This window comes from Chlamydotis macqueenii, chromosome 13, assembly GCF_036417535.1.
Source record: "Chlamydotis macqueenii isolate bChlMac1 chromosome 13, bChlMac1.mat, whole genome shotgun sequence".
Taxonomy (NCBI): domain Eukaryota; kingdom Metazoa; phylum Chordata; class Aves; order Otidiformes; family Otididae; genus Chlamydotis; species Chlamydotis macqueenii.
In genome coordinates this window covers 5,029,839-5,049,041 of record NC_141568.1, presented here as the reverse complement: position 1 = coordinate 5,049,041, position 19,203 = coordinate 5,029,839, and the positions used below count along the sequence as shown (strand labels likewise).

The 19,203-nt window shown below is 41.5% G+C and overlaps 1 protein-coding gene across 2 annotated transcripts in view; it reads left to right on the top strand.

The window, feature by feature from the left end:
- CMIP (c-Maf inducing protein) overlaps window positions 1-18,387 on the top strand; it is a 140,911-nt gene extending 122,524 nt beyond the window's left edge. For both annotated transcript variants that reach the window (XM_086758231.1, XM_086758230.1), the window contains exons 11-21: window positions 1,554-1,619; window positions 2,730-2,756; window positions 3,227-3,275; window positions 4,771-4,878; window positions 7,390-7,506; window positions 8,947-9,087; window positions 10,057-10,104; window positions 10,855-11,001; window positions 12,482-12,587; window positions 13,735-13,805; window positions 16,374-18,387. In XM_086758231.1, the coding sequence (XP_086614357.1) occupies window positions 1,554-1,619; window positions 2,730-2,756; window positions 3,227-3,275; window positions 4,771-4,878; window positions 7,390-7,506; window positions 8,947-9,087; window positions 10,057-10,104; window positions 10,855-11,001; window positions 12,482-12,587; window positions 13,735-13,805; window positions 16,374-16,427 (934 nt within the window). In that variant the 3' untranslated portion in view covers window positions 16,428-18,387. The remainder of the gene's footprint in view (window positions 1-1,553; window positions 1,620-2,729; window positions 2,757-3,226; window positions 3,276-4,770; window positions 4,879-7,389; window positions 7,507-8,946; window positions 9,088-10,056; window positions 10,105-10,854; window positions 11,002-12,481; window positions 12,588-13,734; window positions 13,806-16,373) is intronic.
- Window positions 18,388-19,203: the final 816 nt, after the last annotated feature.

Genomic DNA, 19,203 nt, shown 5'->3' with positions numbered 1-19,203 from the left:
TGCATGTTGCTTCTAAAGACTACCCTACCCACATAAATTTTTGTGAATGTGCCTTTGTGGACTGTCCAACATCATGTGTATTACTAGTTTATGGAAGTCTGTGCTTTATGTGGTTCAAAAATGGATGAGACTTTTGGAAATGCATCCATCTTCAATTTCTCTGGGCTAGAACCTTCTCTTTGCAAAAAAATGCATTATTTTGGAATGCTTCCTGTGCATATGTTGTCTCTTTCTAATGCTATCAGTAGATACTGTCCATTTGAGAACATCACACTTCGTTCCTTTATACAGAAACACTACGCTTTTGTGCCAAGTTTGCAGTAAGCTGCAGCCAATAATCTGGCTTTTAAAACTGAAATCCAAAGGGTAACAGCAGTAAGAGGAGACTGTAGTCTCTTCTACATTGTCTTCTACAGACATCCCAAGGTCTTTCATCCCATATGAGATTTTCTGCGTTTGCTGCTGTGAATGCTCATTGGTATTAATTGGAGTGAGAGTGGCCTAGCAGGCAGTGCCAGGATCTGGGCTTTGGCTGGTGGGCTCTGTGCCCCAGTTTGGTGCTGACTTGCCAAATTCTCTTTATCTTCTGTGTTCTTCACTTCATCCATCCTACAATGATTGTACCCTTTGTGCGGTGCGTTGGTACGGCAGTTAATTAGTGCTAACTAATTACTAAATTTTTGAGATCATTTGAAGGGGAGGGATGGTAGTGTGCAAAGTGCCGTTCCTCCGCAAGAAGCCATGCCTGCTTTACCATGTGTGCTGGAGCAGCTGGTCTTTTGCAGGTAGGTTGAGATGATACGCTGCCAGGTTAGTTTGGATGACCAGTGCATGCTGTAAAGCAAAATGTTCTCTTTATCCATCCCCTTATGGCTCCTTCTAGAAGGACATCTCTGTATATTGACAGCAGAGATGAAAACAAAATGCATGAGCTGGGAGCTGTGGTGCTAAAACAAGAGAGGAAACACTTCTTACTGGGTTGACTGGCCTGAGCTCTCTGCTGGGGTTATCCTCATTTGTCCTCTTTCACTCTTAGTAGTTTTGACAGTGCTTCCTTCTCGAGTCTCTTGCCTCTTAAGCTAAAGAATTTGTACTGTTTAAACTGACCTATTCTTTTGTGCTAAGGTAAAAAATGGGTTGGAAGGATGTCTTTGTTTTCACAAATGTGCCTATGTCTTACAGCCAAAAAAAAAAAAATTCCAATTAAATGCAGAGCAGAACTGGAAACAGCAATGGGCTGGTAATTGCTGTACCAACTTAGATGAAAGTATTACTTAGTGATTAAATGTCAACAGGTTTCATAAACAGTAAATGTCTTTAAGTTGACATAAAGAAGGCCTCTCTGGAGGTCATTGTAAATACCAGATTTATTGTGCCTCAGTGGAGAATGTGCTGAAAATGGAAAGGGAAATGTCACTGTAGATCTTTAGAGTGTCTCAGTAAAACAGAAGGGTTGTTGGTGCCTGCAGTAAAAAGGCTGAACTCCTTGAACTAACTGTTGACAAACTATATTTAACACTTGGTAACCTATTAATAAAATGTTCATTTTTCAGGTCAGACTATGATGACTGGAGACCAGCCCTGGCCAGCTTGCTTCAACCTATCCCATTTCCCAAGGAGTAAGTTTGCAGTGTTGTAGTATTTTACTGAGTTGTTCTTGTTACTGTTGCTAATGTCAAGTAAAAAGTTACAGTAATAGGAGCTTTGTACCTCTGGTATTGATTTAGAATATATAGTTGATTTTGACTGGTGCAGGACATGAAGACTTCCCTATCTTTTTCTTCCTTCCCCATTTCTCTAAGATGGTCCTGAACAGAAAATTGGTTAACTAGAGACAGGCAGACAGGAAAGGAAGGAAATCTGATGAGGAGGAGAGCAAAGTGAGAGATTCAGTGGAGGAGAATGCTTTACTGGCATCACAGAGACTCGTATCATTTGTGTTTTGCATTAAATGAAGAAGCTACCCTGTGGATCAGCCAAGCTCCCTCGGAAACCTATTAATGAACAGTAGTGTTTATAAAATGCAGACCTCCATGGACAAGCATTACAACCTATAATTGTACCATTTGCTAGCTTATCACGTCCCCTAATGACCTGATGTCTTGAATCAGAGAGGTCTAATCTTCCGTGCCAGGTTACCTGGGCTACAGCGCAAGCTTGGAGATAGGCAACAGAGACATCATTTACCTAAGTCAAACGTGAGTCCTGGAGGGAGGTGTAAACCATACCACAATGCAAGGCACTTCACCGAATGAGCATTAATTGCTTTATTGATGTATGATGTTAATTAGTTATGACCATACTTTAATTGCATTCTAATTAAAGAATTCACCTGCCTCTTGGAGGTAGCCAAACTTCTGTTTGTAATTATACACCTGTATTGTAAGTTTTTCGCTTCCTTTCTTCTGACCCAAAGCTCCCACTGACGTTACTCAGAGCCTTGTCTAAGACAAGACTGAGGAAAAGCTACAAGATTTGTTCCAAATAATTCTTTTTTTTTTCCCCCCTTCATTTTTTTTCCCTCTAAATTAATGAAGGAGACTTTACCTGTTTTTTTTTTTTGTTGTTTTGTTTTGGTTTTTTTTTTCAAGATTATTCTTTTTGTCTTGTGTGCCACAGTTGCTTAGCAAATCCTTTTATTATCTGGAGAGAAGTGAAAAGTGGTTGCTTGGTTATTTGGTTTTTTCTTTTCCTACCAAATCCTCATACTCTTCTGTTTTAAATTTCAGGGCTCTTGCACATGAGAAATTCACAAAGTAAGTTTGTGGGGCTTGTTTGTTTTATGGAAGGGGGTAATAACTTAAAATACTTGTGCTAGTCAATAATAGCAATGATGCATTATTCAGTATTGTGTCTCTAATGCTTTTTATCTGTGAGAGGCTGTAGGCATGTTCCGTTAGCAATAAAAAGATGTAGTTTTCTTTGTCATTTATTGTGACGACAAGAGCCCAAGGACTAAAGACACAGGACGCTGATAGAATTTACAAACGAGTTTCTCAATGCATATCTCTGAAAGCTGTTCTAGGCTATTGTGAATAGACCCTGTCCTTGGTAATTACTTTTAGACCTCTAATTTCCTTCCTGTGGAAGCAGTTCAACTTGTTTGTCTCTGAAGTGCATGAATATACGTAGTTTAAATTGTAATCCAAGAAAAATGTAACATGTGTGTGAATACTACAACTAAAAACTGCTTATTCTTGTCCTCTTATCTTTTTTTTTTTTCCAGGGAGCTGAAATATGTGATTCAGAGATTTGCAGAAGACCCGAGGCAAGAAGTGAGTTTATTGCCAGTTTACACAGAATATTAATTGGAGGGATTGCAAGTATACTTTTTCAGAAGATCTCTCCTTAAGTAATTTGTTACAAAACGTGGTGTGATTCTGCTGTGCTCAAGTCCCTTAGGGAGTGATAGCCACTCAAGGCACACAGTCTTAGTGTGAATGGTTTCTTGCCTTATATATAAACACGTATTGTGAACTCCTTGTCTGGCATCAGTTGATGTCCCTGCTCTGCAGTAAACTGCAACCAGCAAGATTTTCCCACTCTGTTGAATCTCTCAGAGCTTTTCACCTTCTGTACAAAAAAAAAATGGAAAGAAAAATCCATGGATCTATACAGGCTTACAAAATAAGAGGTTTTATTTAGCTGCATTTCAGTTGCGTTGTGTGCAAATGATCATAATTCTCATGAATTAGGAGAAGAAGGAAGGTGGGAGGTGTGTTACTGGAATGAGTGCGTAGCTCTAGCCTCATAGAGGCTGACTGCTTCATAGCTGCACATGTAGCTTGTTCAACATCATCAGCTTTGGCTGAGTCAGAGGGAACCTCTCATCTGTATTAATTTTTGGTGCTGGCATAAAAGGAAGAAAGCTCCTTCAAACTGTGGGTGTGTCGTTGTCATCATCATTGCCTGGAACTCCTGGTTTGCATCGTTTTAGCCTTTGTGAGCAGTAGTCATCATTGTCAGATAAGAGAGACCTTCTTCTTTTAGGGTGGCACCAGGATTTCATCTGTCACTACTGTTACATTCCAAAATGAAAGAGCATGGACTTTACCTCCCCTGCCAAAAATGGAAATAGAAATCTATCCCTTCAAGGAGCGGGGGGGGGGGGGGGGGGGGGATCAGGACTCATCTGTTAAACTGTGGGACTACATGTGGTAATTTCTACAGTGCTACAGTGGTCCAAATTTAGATTGATGGTTGCCCACTAGTGCCAATTCTACTGTGCAACTTCTATCTTATGTATCCCTGTTGATTTTTCCTTGTGGACTTCCTTCACCCTGACTCCGGTCAAGTTTTATTACAGCAGGAGTAATAAGAATTTTTAATGACTGGAATGAGCAAGCCATCAGCCACTGTATTTGGTATGCAGATCACATCAGAAGTAGAGACACACACATGCTGGGAGGTTGAGGGGAAAATGTCAGAAGCTCAGAAATTTAAGCCTTTTGGGGGGGGGGGATTGGTGGTTGTTTTTTTTTTTTCCAAGTGAAAGAAGCAGTTCTAGATTAGAGCCATTTTGTGTTTGATTTGTGTAAAGGGAAGGAAAAAAGGCCATGCAATTAGCGATGCTACAGCTTCCCTCCTTGATTATACTGAAAAAATGGATTCTGTCAATGCAGACTTGTCTGCAGCTCTGTAGACTGGAATATTAACCATGAAAATTCCAGCAAACCCCAGTTTTGCAGTTACTTCTTTTGGCCCTGTGTGGGAGATACTGGTGGTTATGGCAGAAGCTGTAACCTTCCCAATGTCTTCACTTTTTGGCAGGTCCACTCATGTTTACTGAGCGTGCGGGCTGGCAAAGACGGCTGGTTCCAGCTCTACAGCCCTGGAGGAGTGGCATGTGATGATGATGGAGAGTTGTTTGCCAGTATGGTACGTGTCTGCAATACTGTGAGTTTAGTAACTTGTTGGCAGTGAAGTAGCTAATGCATAGTTGGCAATAACAAGATTTACTTGCTTTTGTCAAAAAAATATTAAAACCATGGTTCTGTAAACCACAAGTGTTCACCAGGAAATCTGAATCTTTATATGACCAAGTCCATTGAGTTTCCTTGCAGTTGCAATCTAGTTAATATGTTAACTTTCTCTTTTTGTTTCACTGGTGATGTAATGCACAAAACCATGCATATATGCAACCGTACATACATATATATGTGTGTGAATATTTGTGTATGTATTTTTGTATTTATAAGTATGTGTGTGTCTGTCTAAATAACTCTCTCAGAGAATATGGAATACTGGCGGACAGGAGAGACAGACTGTTCTGCGCATCCACACCTATAGTTTTCATTTACAGGCTAACCTGGAATTTAAAAACAAGAGTGACATTAAATTAATCAAAGGATGAATCAGCAGATATATAAATGTGTTAGCAGTTTCTCTGCCCAGTTACGTTGTTGTGAGGAGGTATAGTTAGAAACCGGCATTCCATTTCCCATAGTTGTTTCTTTTGTAACTCTTAGAAGGACTAGACAGAAAATAACAGGCTTTAATCACTGATGCTGGCCATGCCTTGTAGCAAGTAAGGTGGAAATGGTGTTATTTCCTTTCCCTGGTAAGAGGAAAAACATTTGAAGTTGGCTCTTAGGTATACTGTGAAATGACTTTCAGGGGGTTCTACACTTTGTGCATCTCCTACATGCCGAACATTTTGGGACATAGAGAACTTGCATATCTGTCTATACTCTTAAATTCAAATGGATCAGAAACCTTTGAAACAGTTAATGGACAAAGACTGTTCACAAAATGTTTCATCCCTCTTCACTGATTCTGTGTCTTTTATGTTTGAAAAGAAAATATCTTCAGAACGGTATCATTTCTCCTGAGAGCTTTTGTGGTCCAAGATATTTATGAGCATCAGGAGATGGTGTGCATGAGAAAGCACAATGCTAACACACATTAATATGCAGTACTCTGCCCTTTGCAAGGATGTTGATAAATACTTAAAGAGCTGCTAATGACTAAACATAAAGTTTCAAAAACATCCTGTTCTGAGATGGACCTTACATTAGTGTTAGCATCAATATTTTCCATTGCTCAAGAAAACCTCCAAAAAAAGCTTAATGGTAACTGCATGAAATGAAATCCTTTTTGGCTTGAAGCTTACTGTTCTTAAAGGCCACCTGAGCTGCTGGATACTTCAGAAAAACAGATTTTATGTTTTTCTAAAGGTCTTGTTGGTAACGAAGCCACGAGGAAGAAGAATTGCATAGTCGTGCATGATCCGCATAGGATTCACCCCATCGTGGCATGGTTGCAATATTTTCAGCAGTGTTGAATGTAGTCCAGGCAATACCATGAGCCAGGGAGACCACAGAACGTGTTTACAAGCTTACTGTAGAGTAGTGCTGATGTTGAGGCTATATAACGGAGCTCTTACTTCCCAGGTCATTGGAAACTACGAGTTCTCACATAGTGCTCTGCCAGCAAGCTGGTAAATCAGCTGTCTGGGCCATAAAATAAGGCTTTCATTTAGGAACCCAAAATTCTCTGCAGCTAATCTTTAGGGCTTTTAAATGGGAAAGAACATTGCCCACCTCTTTTGTGAGAAGAGACTCTTACATTTGATTTGTACAAGTGGCTTTGCATTTCTGCCATAGGTGTTACTATGTGATATTATCTGATGCTTTCTGGAGCGAGGAGAGGGTCTGCAGGACACTTTTGTCAGCTAGTGATCTCGAAGGAGTCTTACTCAGGCAGTGTTCACAGCATTTCTTTCCTTTCAAGGAAAACTGAGCGAAAGGGAAAGCAAGATAATGACGCAACAGCATGAAAGCACCCGAAGTCATGTCTGACTTAGGGCTGAGGACTGGATTTTCTTGAGGCATTCCTTCCTTTCCCAGTCAGCTCCTGTGTGTTCATTCTGAACAGATGATTTTGTCCGTCACCACCTCTTAAACAAGGCTAGTCTTCAGTCAGCAGATTGCCAGCACGACTGCCTTTTACCTAGACATCCAGCCCACACAGCCCTTGCTCACCAGCTGGCATTTCCAGAGAAACTGAACCACAAACAGATGCCGAAGCAAAATCTCCTGTGGTTCCCCTGGGGCTGGGTTCATCATGTTACTAAGGATGGGGGCAATTGCACAGCTGCTCTGATGTTTCCCGGGGAGCCTATATCAGCCCTCTGGGCTGTCAGCTGAGCTCCTTTCTGGAGGAAAACTATTCGCTCCCTCAGATCTCACTAGGCGTCACCTTTGTCAGAAAGTCACTTCCAATCAGCAATAAAGCTGTTGAGAGACTGCAGCCATAATCATAATGAGAACCTCTTTTTCTTTATGTTTGTTGCAAATACTTATACTTGGCTGTGTACCAATGTCCCTTCCAGACATATATGTGTTTCTTAGATATACACCTCTAATTTTAGCTTTGCTTCTCAAATAGGTTCATATTTTAATGGGATCCTGCTATAAAACAAAGAAGTTCCTGCTTTCACTGGCTGAAAATAAATTAGGACCTTGCATGCTACTGGCTTTGAGGGGTAACCAGACGATGGTAGAGGTAAGCCCTGAACATACGTAGTCATATAGGTTTACGAGCAGTATTCAGATTCGGTTTCACGCTGCCTTTCCCAGAATTAGATTTCGTGGAACTAGAGAAGCTAAGTTCAGGTTTGCGTTGTATCAAACACCAGCAGTGGGCAGTTGTGTTTCTCTTGATTAAGTGGAACGGAATATTGTTGTTCTGCAGATATGAGTGTGAATTACATGAAAAGTGAGTGCAGGAATTTTTTTGAGAGATTGTTTGCTCTAATTCAGTTGGAGAGCATAAGATGGGGAAATAAATGGCCAAGATGCTATAGGCTGGGGCGAGGGATCGGAATTTGGAACCAGAAGGCTTTTCCATGACTAAGTGCCTGATGTTTGTCTTGCCACCTGCAAAATGATCAGTGCACAAGAAATGCATTTACAAACCTTTTTTTCTTGCATTAATACACATTTTTCTGCTTATGATTGGTTATTTTTGTTGCATTAATAATTTATACATATTTTTCTGGGTTTCTTTAGAGAAGCTTCATGATAAATGTCATCGTGTATTTTAAATGGAAGTATAGGGTGGTTAAATAGGTGGAAGGTTTTTCATTGACTTAAATCTGTGCATGCTAGTGTAATCCAGTAAATAAAAGAGTGTACTGCATGAATTTGAATATAATGTTGCTTGATTTTTTTTATTAAAAATAATTAAAATAATGGAAGGAATAAAAATTTTGCATTTTAATTGCAATGGCATGATATGTAGCTGAAAAGGAAAGGCAGCATGGACGGGATAGCTTGTGTCCTAAGCCCCTGTGACCTGCTGGAATTATCCCTGGGCGTCTTCACTTGCTCCTGGCAGCCCCTTGCCCAGGGATGAGTCAGGTGTGTTCCCAGTGGGATGGAGGATGTTTTGACTGCAGCAGCGAGCTCCCAGCGTCACCTTCTCTCTGGCCTTTCCCCACCCTGCCCTGGGGGATAGACTGGATACACTTCATGTGCATTCTGCTTGCCCAGAAACCGCAGCACTTAGGGACGCAAAATCCGGCACTTAGGGAACTGCTTGGCTCTACTGCTGATGTGTAATGTCCTAAGTCTGCCAGTCTGCAGTCCAGCTGGTGTACCTGGGAAATACTGTACTGTTCTGAAGAGGGCTGTGGCATGAAACCATCTTCCGGGACTGATGCAAAGTAATTGCACCTCTCAGTCAGAAGGAATGAGCACTAATGGAAGACAGGATAGATAGGCTGACTTTCAGAGATTAGAGTTCATTGTTATGAATAAAAAATTGATTTCTTGTGTTGAAAAGTCAGTAAATGCTGCTAAGATACTCTAACCTAGCCTACATAATGCATGCTCTAAAAGCATACCCAGTAATTTAAATGAGCATGGCCAGTGTAATTAGGATATTTGGAAGAAGTTGAATGTAAGCACTACAGTGACCACTCTTCTTTCATTCTGCTGCTAGATTTTGTGTTTGATGCTGGAATACAACATCATCGATAATAACGACACCCAGCTCCAGATCATCTCTACCCTGGAAAGCACAGACGTGGGAAAGAGAATGTATGAACAGCTGTGTGACAGGCAGAGGGAGTTAAAAGAGCTGGTATGTCGCCCTGCATGCAGTATTGCCATAGCACATTGTGGTCTGTACTCTCCAGAAATGGAGGTACAAAAGAAAGACAAGCAGGGTGTGAAATTCCCAGTTAACAACAGGATGGGAGCAGTATTTGGAGGATTTTACTGTGAATATATATATACTGTGTGATATTTACTGATGTGTCTAATCCCATACTATGTTTATGAATGATATTCAATAACCTGCTTAGAATCTGTGTGAAAGAATAAAGGTGAAAACCTGCTGTCTTAAGATCTTACAAGTCAGCTTGTCAAATTCTGCCACCTTTTGACATATGAGTAGCAAATGGTTCTAGTGCCGGCCAGCATTTCTTAATGCTTTGACATTCACAGCGTTTCACTGAAATGGTCTTTAGGTCTCATGCTCAAGGGCTAGAGCCTATGAGAAAAAAAATATTTTTTTTTTCCTGATTTTAAAGACAGGATCTACACATTGAAGATAGATCTGCTCTTATTAGCACTTTTTCATCTATGCAAACGTAGCCACAGTCTTCCTCTTTACTCTTTCACATTTATATTTTTCTTCCTTAACCCTTGCTCCCAGCCTGAAAAGTCTGTGGTTTATTTGAAGGCAAACAAATGAGTTTGTCAGCTGCACAGTCTCACTCCCTTTGCTATAAAAAACAGCATTTTAAGGCTGTTTCTTTTAAAGTGAAAGTAAGCAAATAATGGTGGGCTGAATCAGACAAAATGCTGACCCACGGCACGAAGACCACTAGCTGCGGTTAGTGGAGGTCCCCTGGGCAGCACAGGCCTGCAGCTAGCACATGCAGAAAAAATATCTGTCAGTGTGGAAAAAGCAGGGAAGAGGTGGAAGGGCTGGCAGGGAGCTTTGAAATCAGAGCAGGGTTTGCTCTAGCAAAGAGCTTGCTATACTTCAGTTTGTCTGAAATGTAGAGTGGCAACTTGTTTGACCAAAACATCTTCTCTCTTACAGCAAAGAAAAGGTGGTCCCACAAGGTTAACGCTGCCATCCAAGTCCACAGTAAGTTAATGATGTCAATACAAAAACAGGCTCTGTCTTTCCATGTTTTAACGCTTGATTTATATTTGCCATGTGGCACAGTGGTTTTGGTCAGTCGAGAGGGGAGCCATTCCACTTGCTCTGTGAACACAACTGGAGTTTACACAATTAAGGGCACACTTCTGCTCTTGGGTGTGTGCAGCAGTTTCCAGTGCCAGTACAAGCAGACCGTCAGATTTATACTGATGCAGAGATTTGGAATTTACAGTAGGATCTAGTGGTAGATTTGGGGACAGAATTTTGCATTAAAAAAGCAAACTTCACGATGTTCAGTTCTGGATCTTAGATATGAAAGTCTGAGTTGCAGTTAAGCCTGGTGTAAACCCAGACTAACTTCACCGAGGCCAGTTAATGGTCCTGAACAAAGTTTGGATCTAGACCTTGCACTGAAATCTTCATTAAGTTAAAAGACCTATCTTCAATATTTGTTCTGACACTGAAGCCTTCATGGCTCCTGAGGATACACACGCAAAGAAAATTTTTGTCCTAATGTCTGGATACATTTTTTCCAGGGTGTGTGAAGCAATGCTGCCACAAGAGCCCAGCTGCTTGCCAAACAAACAGAAACTTCTCTGTGTAGTTCTCTATTACTGTAAACAAGTGGTATAATTGTGCAACTCTTGCTGGTTAACAGTATCAGTGACACCACTGCAGATGATTGCAGGCTGAGGAGTCAATAATCTTGCTTATCAATCTGTTGTTTGCTTTCAGGATGCAGACCTGGCCCGCTTGCTAAGCTCAGGATCTTTTGGAAACTTGGAAAACCTCAGCCTGGCCTTTACCAATGTGACGAGTGCTTGTGCTGAGCACCTCATTAAACTGCCTTCACTCAAGCAGCTGAACCTGTGGTCAACTCAGGTAAGTGCTTTGCAGACTGAAACTCAGAGCAGGAACCAAAGCTGACTAATTCTGAAATTTTACATTACGTCAGTGCAAGAAGAGTCTGTGAAGAGGTTTGCTTAGAATGAGTTTGTCCTCATGCTATTTTTACAAGGCCTTTCTGTAGTCTAGCTCATCTTGGAGGATGATTTTTAAAAAATTTTTTTAAATTTTATTTATTTTTACTTATAAAAGAGTTGCTGCTCTCCTCGGCTGAATGCTCCAGTTAGGCATTGTTGATACTGTGTACTTTGCAGTACACGTGCTGCAGTTCATCCAAGAAGAGCTTATGATTTCACCCATTTAGGATGAAAAAAAGTGATGCTGTGCACCTCATCTGGTCAAGCAAAACACAGAGTCGATGCAGTGTAGGCAGTGAATTGCCCTGAATGCTGATCAGCCAGAATTTCTTTAAAAACAAGAGCAACAAAAAGAAACTCAAATAATGAATAAATAGAAGTAAACCATAATAAGAATGTGGTTAATTTGTAAGCAAAAAGAGGCCAAGTTAACTGAATAAGTTATTCGACTGTTAAGTGAAAGAGCTTTTAAAATAAAATTTTTCTTCTACATTTCCCTGCTGGTTTTGGTCTCTGGTTCTCCACTGAAGGTTTTCCCCATTTTCTGTTAGCACCTATTTGTAGTGCTCACTGAAAATAGGATTATTCTCAGCACAGCCACAAAAAGCAGCATTTTTTTTTCACTCAAATGTTATGTAAATATCTTGTTTTGTTTTCCTTACTACTTTTGTATCCCAGAAATTTCCTCTTTTTGTGTGGGGAATATGAAGTAGAATCTGATTGCTTGCTTGTTTTAAGACTGTCTTGTATCTTCTCCAGATTTGTCCTAACAATGTTAGCTTTTGGATTTGAAAACTTTGATGCTTCTTGCTCAAAATGAGTTTGATTTCACTGGACAAACAGCCTGCTTTTTGTATTATTTGTTTAAATTTAAAAAAGTTTAGATTCCATTTTATTTTGCGATATCCTGGTTTCCATTAATCTAGAATTTAGAAACAGCAGAAACAAAGTGGGTCAATAGAACAATTACCAATCAATAGTACATTGTTCTTGAGACCAAAATAGCTAATTAATACCACTTGCATTATGCTTTTTTTTTTGTGATGTGGTTGGGAACTGGCTGAGACTGCCATAACCATCTTGTATAGCCCGAGTGGGAGCTCTCTCGTACAAAGTCCAGACTTCAAAGGCACCATTCTAATTAAATGATGGCCTGCGGTTAAGTGCACACAAGTCACTTAATTTTTCTCTTCCCTGTCTGCAAAACGGGGATAAAACTATTTGGTTTCTCTCCTGTCATTTGACATGCGGTAAACAATCCGAATGTGGCTTTTGAGGGCTTATCTGCAAACCTCGTTTCAATGTGCCCCATTTGCACTGAGATGCTTGCACATGATGTTCATGCATTGTTTGAAAACAACTTTGCTTGCGCCCCACAGTTCGGAGATGCAGGGTTGCGGCTTCTGTCTGAACACCTCACGATGCTGCAAGTGCTCAACCTGTGTGAGACTCCTGTCACGGATGCTGGGCTGCTGGCACTTAGTTGTAAGTGACCAAAATAAGCTACCGAGGAAAATTATGTGGGTTTGGAGGAATTCACATGGGTTCAGATGGAAGAGTGATTTCTTGGCTGTCACAGCGCTGCTTCTGCAGGGATTTAGGACAGGCCGTGATTGTGTTTGGATTTAAACTTCCCTCCTCTCTGCCCACTCAAGCGGCCATTCAGCTGCAGGCAGGTGAAGCCGGATGGTGAGCTGAGCCTCATGACGTTTGGTGGCCTCGTGTGGGCTTTGTTGTTCCAGACCGTACTCTAGCTCTTGTCCCTGACTTTACTGATGGTGCTTGTCCTCATCTCACATGGTCACCTGTTGCCTGGGACTTCCCAGCTTTTTTCATGTGCCCTTCTGTGGGTATCCCCTCTGGGTGGAAGTCTGACCTTGTGGTGCAGGAGGGGAAGATTGCAAAGCTGTGTAGCAACTTATTAGTGAGTTTAGCAACCATGCGTAGCAGGTTTCATACCCTCTTTGGCATTTTTTGTTCCTTCTTTTTTGGGGAGGTGAAACTCTCGCTATTCTTAATTTAAAGAGGGCAAGGCAGAGTGGGGCCATCTAAGCAGCATGCAGGATTCCCCTGTGCACTGAGAGCTGCTTCACGTGCCCAAATGAGACCCTTGCCTACATCAAGCAGCATATTACAGACCTTACCTGTGGGGTTTAAAGGGCTCCTTTAACAGGCTTGATCCTACACAGATGTGCCAGACAGGCCAGGAGTTATGGCTCATCTTAGGAAACTGTTCTGCTAAGTACTGGAGTCTAAAATGGAAATGGAGGTGAGGGGGGCAGAGGGAGAACTGCTAGATCAGCGTGGCCCCTGCGTGCACTATGCAGAGCACTGGGAACGGGCACTGTTGAGAGTAAAGTGCAGGAAACTGATTATGAGAAGTTGCCTGAACTCCTTTGAAGTCAGCAGACTTAAGCATATGCTTAATGGCCCTTCCTAAATAGGGACTTTTTCCTGGATGAGGGCCCAAACAGCTGTTTATCCATTTGTACTTCTATATTTTAACACTATTCAGCTTTTTCCTGAAAGTGCTGCACATAGCCATGTCTTGTTTATGCTTTGGTCTACTGTAAGCCTGGTATTTTAAGAAAATGCAGGATGATCATAAATATCTGTGTGTTTTCTCTTTTAGCCATGAAGAGCCTGTGTAGTTTAAATATGAACAGCACCAAACTTTCAGCAGATACCTACGAAGATCTCAAGGTATTTCTGAATTGCACCCACTACAGATGAGAAGCAGCTGGCCCGGGAGGACTTGCAGATTTAGCAAGTGTGTGGTGGTAGTGCCTAGTGCAGAGAGAACTGGCCCCGTGGAGTGGGTAGCGTGAAAGTCATCTGAAGAGGGTGAAGTGGATTATTTTGGAGAGATGATGGCTGAAAACAGCATTCTGAGGTTGCTGGCTTTGATGGACCCAGGAAACATTTAATATGTTGGATGGATAAGTATGAAATGGAACCAGAAACTGAATCTTTTTGCCAGTGCCATCAACAGTAAAGGTTTCATAAATAGGAGCATATTGGTTGTTTCTGATGAGGATGGTAAAAAGGAGGAGGTAAAATCTAGTGCACGCCTCCAAAGCCATGTCCTGTACTGTTAACAGGACCAGAAGTAACATAAGTGAACAACATTACGGAGCTTTGGTTCAGAATGCAGAGGGAGACTTAAAAGCATTGAGGAAAGTGCAAGTTTATCGTGCCAGCTCTTGGACTGGAACTGGCCTTTTAAACAGAAACCCCTGCACAAATGCCCAGTTCCCGAGTTTGACGTGCAAGATGTCTGGTGTTAGTATTTGTACTGTGAATTTACAACCACTTTGGCAAAATGGTGTAAAGAACTAGAATGTAGCTGCGGGAGGAGAACGGCTCCAGGTGGTTTCAGACAAAGACTGCCTGAGCTGCCTTGGCTTTCATGACTTCATGTGGACTTTGTCTTCACTCTGGTGTTGCGTGAGTCGCGTCTCCCAAAGCCTTACCTTATAAACCCAGGCACTTAAGATGAAACTTGACGTTATATTATCTTGTGTGTTGAAACTTTAGATTGTGCCAGGTTTACTCAAAAAGGTCACAACCTTGGGTTGAGTTTCGAACTTGAGGCAAGTCCTGAAATTACTCTGCTTTCAAAATTCAGTGCAAACGTCTGTCTTCAGCTCTGGCTGTGGAGCCAGGGCTCCCCCAGGGACTCGGTTGCAATGCTGCTAGCATGGATTTTTCAAGATGAAGTTTTCAAAACTTGTGTCACAATTGTATATGCAAAGAAGTCGTCTTTGGAATTAACAGCTGGCTTGCAGATGGGTTCACACAATGGAGCTTGTATCAGGTCCCAGGCGTTTACGGACAATCCAGGTCAATGCTGTACGTGGCCCAGGGCTCTGAAATGAAGTCTATTGAAAGGCTCCTCCAGTCTTAGCCCTGTTTCTGAGCCCCTTTGCCACTAACTTCATACCGAAACTGCTATTTTCCTAACCGGTTCCCTCTGCTCTGGTATTGCATTAACAATCCTTAGCAGCAACACAAGAAAGTGACTTGCCAGGGCAAACAGCAAAACTGGCTGTGAGCAAAGTCCCGATGATTGCAGAGAATTAAAAAAGCTGAGAAAACAAGCATGCGTCACTTTTTCCCCTCTCACCTCTTTCATTGAGATTTATCTTAGTGGCCATTTTTTTAGAGCTCTGTGTGTGTTCAAAGGGAGGGTAATAGTTTCTTTCCCTGGGGCACACGGTTGTAGGTCTGTTGAGAACAGCTCAGACTTCAAAGAACGTATTTTTGATACAAATCTTTCCTTCTTCTCCCCTTGGTCTGCGAGAGCGTTTGGGGCACAAGCTAGTGATGACATTTCCTCTCTGCTCCATCCCCCACCCCACTAAACACGCTTGCACACACACAGACACCCACATATGTACCAGGCAGGCTGAACCAGACAATAAATAAACACCCACTACTGAAGTCATTATTGCCTAACTGAAAAATTATTTGCTGGCAGTGTCTATAGGATTATGACTAGCTCTTATCAAAATATGCGTGCACATAAATCAAGGAGTGAGGTAATAATGACTCCTAGAAACTTCCAACTCCTCAATTATGCCCTAGCCTAATTAAACGTGTGTGTTTGTTTTGAGAGAATTAGCCATACAATTATGGTCAGAGAGCATGGAAACGGGATCGACAAGTAGGAACAGTGCAAACAGCCAATTCCCATCTGCCTCGCGTGGGGTAATTCAGGAACAGTGTGTCCAGATACAGTGGAGTTACAAAAAGGAGACCACAAAGACACCAAAAGTTGCTAACACTCAATTTTTTTTTTAATACATGGAGGGAAAAACCAAGCAATGACTTAGTGTGGGGGCTGAGGAAGGAACGTGCGGCTGGCTGGTGCACTTTAAGTCCACTGCCTTTATGGCTGGAGTTTGACAAACAAATTTTGCTAGGTGTTTGTGTAAAAAGGAAAAAAACAAAAGATCAGGGTCTGATCTGGACGTGATGCTGGCGCATGAGTTTTACTAGAGCCACTTGTTTTTTCCGCAGGGGTGACTTAGTCTTGTGTGTCTGTACAGGCTCAGCATCTCGTTCCTCCATCAACACCTGTGTGCTTCAGCTCGGTGCTGAACTCGGCACCGGTACTGTGCAGGGTCGAGGTCGTAGCGCATCTTCCTGCACTTTGTAGCCCGTAGATCAATCCTCCCAGTTTGCTGACGGTACAGACTTGATGAGAACTTTTTTCCTGAGTGCTGAACGCGTGTCGTTAATTCTGAGCTTTTCCTGTCCTCCCCGCAGGCTAAACTACCCAATCTGAAAGAAGTGGACGTCCGCTACACCGAAGCATGGTGAACTCTCCCTGCCTCCCATTCTTCTCTTTTGCTTCTTGCGAGAAGGAAAAGATTTTTAAAACAAACAGAGAAAAACAAACCGGAAAATAACTTTTGGCTAATACCTGTAGAACAGAACAGTGAGTCCTGGGACTTGGTGGTAGGAGTCGTGGTTGTGAGGTAGAGGAGTGGCATTGTGTGTGTCGGGGGGGACGGGGCAAGCCTGAACCCGGCCGGATGCTTTCAGTTTTGTGATTTCAGAATCAACATAACTTAAATTGAGAAGGAAAAAAAAAAAAAAAAAAAAAGACTTTGTAGCAGCAAGAGGATTATAAAGAGGAAAAAAACACCTTTGTGGATTTTATTTGCCTTTGTGTTTTATGCTGTGTGGAGGAAAAAAAAATATTCATTTGTCATTATTTACCTGGGTTTCCTTGGCTGGCACCCATCCAGTCAGAACTCCTCTTTCACCAGTTTTGCTCCAGAAAATCAAACTTACAAAAATCTCAAGAGAAGAAAACCAAAACCAATATGATTTTCACCTCCCCGCCGTGTCCTTGCAGTTGTTATGCAAAGTAATTTTGTTGTACATAAGATTTACATAATGCACCTATTTAAGAAAATGGTTCACAAATAACAGGTCTGGGACCTGTCTTTTATTTATGAATTGTTAATTCTTTTACCCTTTTTTTTTGCGTATAGTACTGTATAAACTAGTTTGCTGTCTTGTTGTTATTATTATTTTTTTTTTAAAAGGAAATGTCCTCCTTGAAGAATTGCCTTTTAGTAATGCATACTGTATTATACTCCCTCTCTGTCACAACATTCATCGCATTGTCTTTTTGATTTCAAAATGCCTCAAACGTTATCGAATAGGAAGGAAAATATCTATCAAGGGGGGTATGGTTGTGGGGGAAGGGGGTACAGGGATTAATAAAAGTCACATTTCCTTCCAAAGTCTGAAAACTTTCTTTAGTCTTTCAAACCATGTCAGGTTTAAACATGGGAGCTGGGGAAAAGATGTTTATTTTGCCAGTGGGGTGTTCACAAAACTCTGTAGATTTTACAAGTTGCCTCAGTTGTTTTCTGTTTACGTCCGATATTTCAAAAAGAGAAAAAAAACTCTCCCTCCATTTTGTGCATCAGCTTTTTCTATTTTTTTTTTTTTTTTTCCCCCTCCTCTTCTCCTCCCTCCCCTCCCTCCCCCTACCTGTTCTGTGCACGCATTGTTCTGCATGTTCCTCTGGGGAGACTGAAAAAATAGCGTTGTTGCTGATCCGATAGCTCTGACCTGTCTGTAAATGTAACTGCTACATTTTTCAAATTCCACAATTGCTTAGAAGATGATTTTTTAAAAATTGTGGTTTCTTTTATAACTATGCTGTTGACTTTTGGTTTTTTTTTTTCATAATGAGCCTTCATTGTACAGAGCTGCTTATTTAAAAAAAAGAAACAAACAAAAAGAAAAAAAAAACAAAAATAAGTTTTCCCTCTGTTTAACACCTTTATTTTATTCTTCAGCACCTCAAGGTTTCACATACAGCCAATGTAATTTTTTATATATAAATATATATATATTTAATCTTATTCAATGGAAGCTAAGCTTTTTTTTTGGTTTTTTTGTTTGTTTTTTTTTTTTTTAAAAAAAAACTTTGATGCTACATAGACAACCTTTACCCAAATCATGTTCTTTTTTCCTCTCTTTTTTTTTTTAATAAATGAAATAGAAATTGAGTCTTAACTCATGTAGTGTGCCAGGTTTTTTTCCCCCTCCAAATCCCAAACTGTATGCAGATGCAGTATGGGAAGAAAGAAGGAAAAAAAAAAAAAAAAAAGGAAAAAAAAAAAAAGAAGAAAAATTATGCCAACATTTTCCTTAGCACTGTTGCTTTTACCAATGGTTTACTACTACTGTTCTGTAGCTGTGTATAAAGAGATGTGAAATAATTTCAGGCAAAAATAAACTGTAAGTGAATATCTTTTAGCTGCGTGCTTTGTCTTTTCTTTGAAGGAAGCTTTCGCTGGCCCGATGACGCAGGGATGCTGTGGGAGGTGCAGAGACGCCAGAGCCGGAGGACGACGGCTTACCGAGGACTGTGTTTCAAAGAGCTGTGCTCTCGCAGCTTGCACCGTGCTGCCACTCCGCTCTGCACACCCGTGCCTTGGCACTGCCCCTTTCCTCCGATGGCAAAGCAGGGGGACCAGCAGGCAACCGTCGTGGCTGTTCTCCACCAGCCGCCGGGTTTCGAGGCACCGCCGTCTAGAAGGGATGAGGAAGAGGAGGAGGATGACAGCTGAGTCTCTGCATGTCCAGTTCTTGCATCCCTCCCTGAGACTGACTATCTCTGCACTGTTCCTAATCCTTCACGGGCTCAAGGAGTTCTTGCACTGGCCATTAAAGGAGTTGAATTGGTGGGGTTTTTTATTTAACTGGTTGCCTCAAGTAGGCAGTACTGGAAATGCTGGGGCATTTCCAGACTCGAGAGGGGTTTCTGTCTGTTAAGGTGCATTTCAGGGCAGTATTTCAATGGAGGGATCTGCTGTGTTTGTCTTCTGCTCACTGTCCTTGATAAAGCCTGCTGGTTTGTGGGCCAGATGCCAGCAGGAAATCCAGCTGGAGCTTCACAGCTCTGCTTCGATCATCTAGACAATTACTAAACTTCTTCAGCTTTTAAACAAATGGGCCCCACTTGAAACGAATTCCTGCAGATGTTCTGAGAGTGGCTTTCATCACCTGTGTTACCTGGCTCCTATACTTTTAATTTTATTTGTATTTCTGTCCTATTCCACAAAACAAA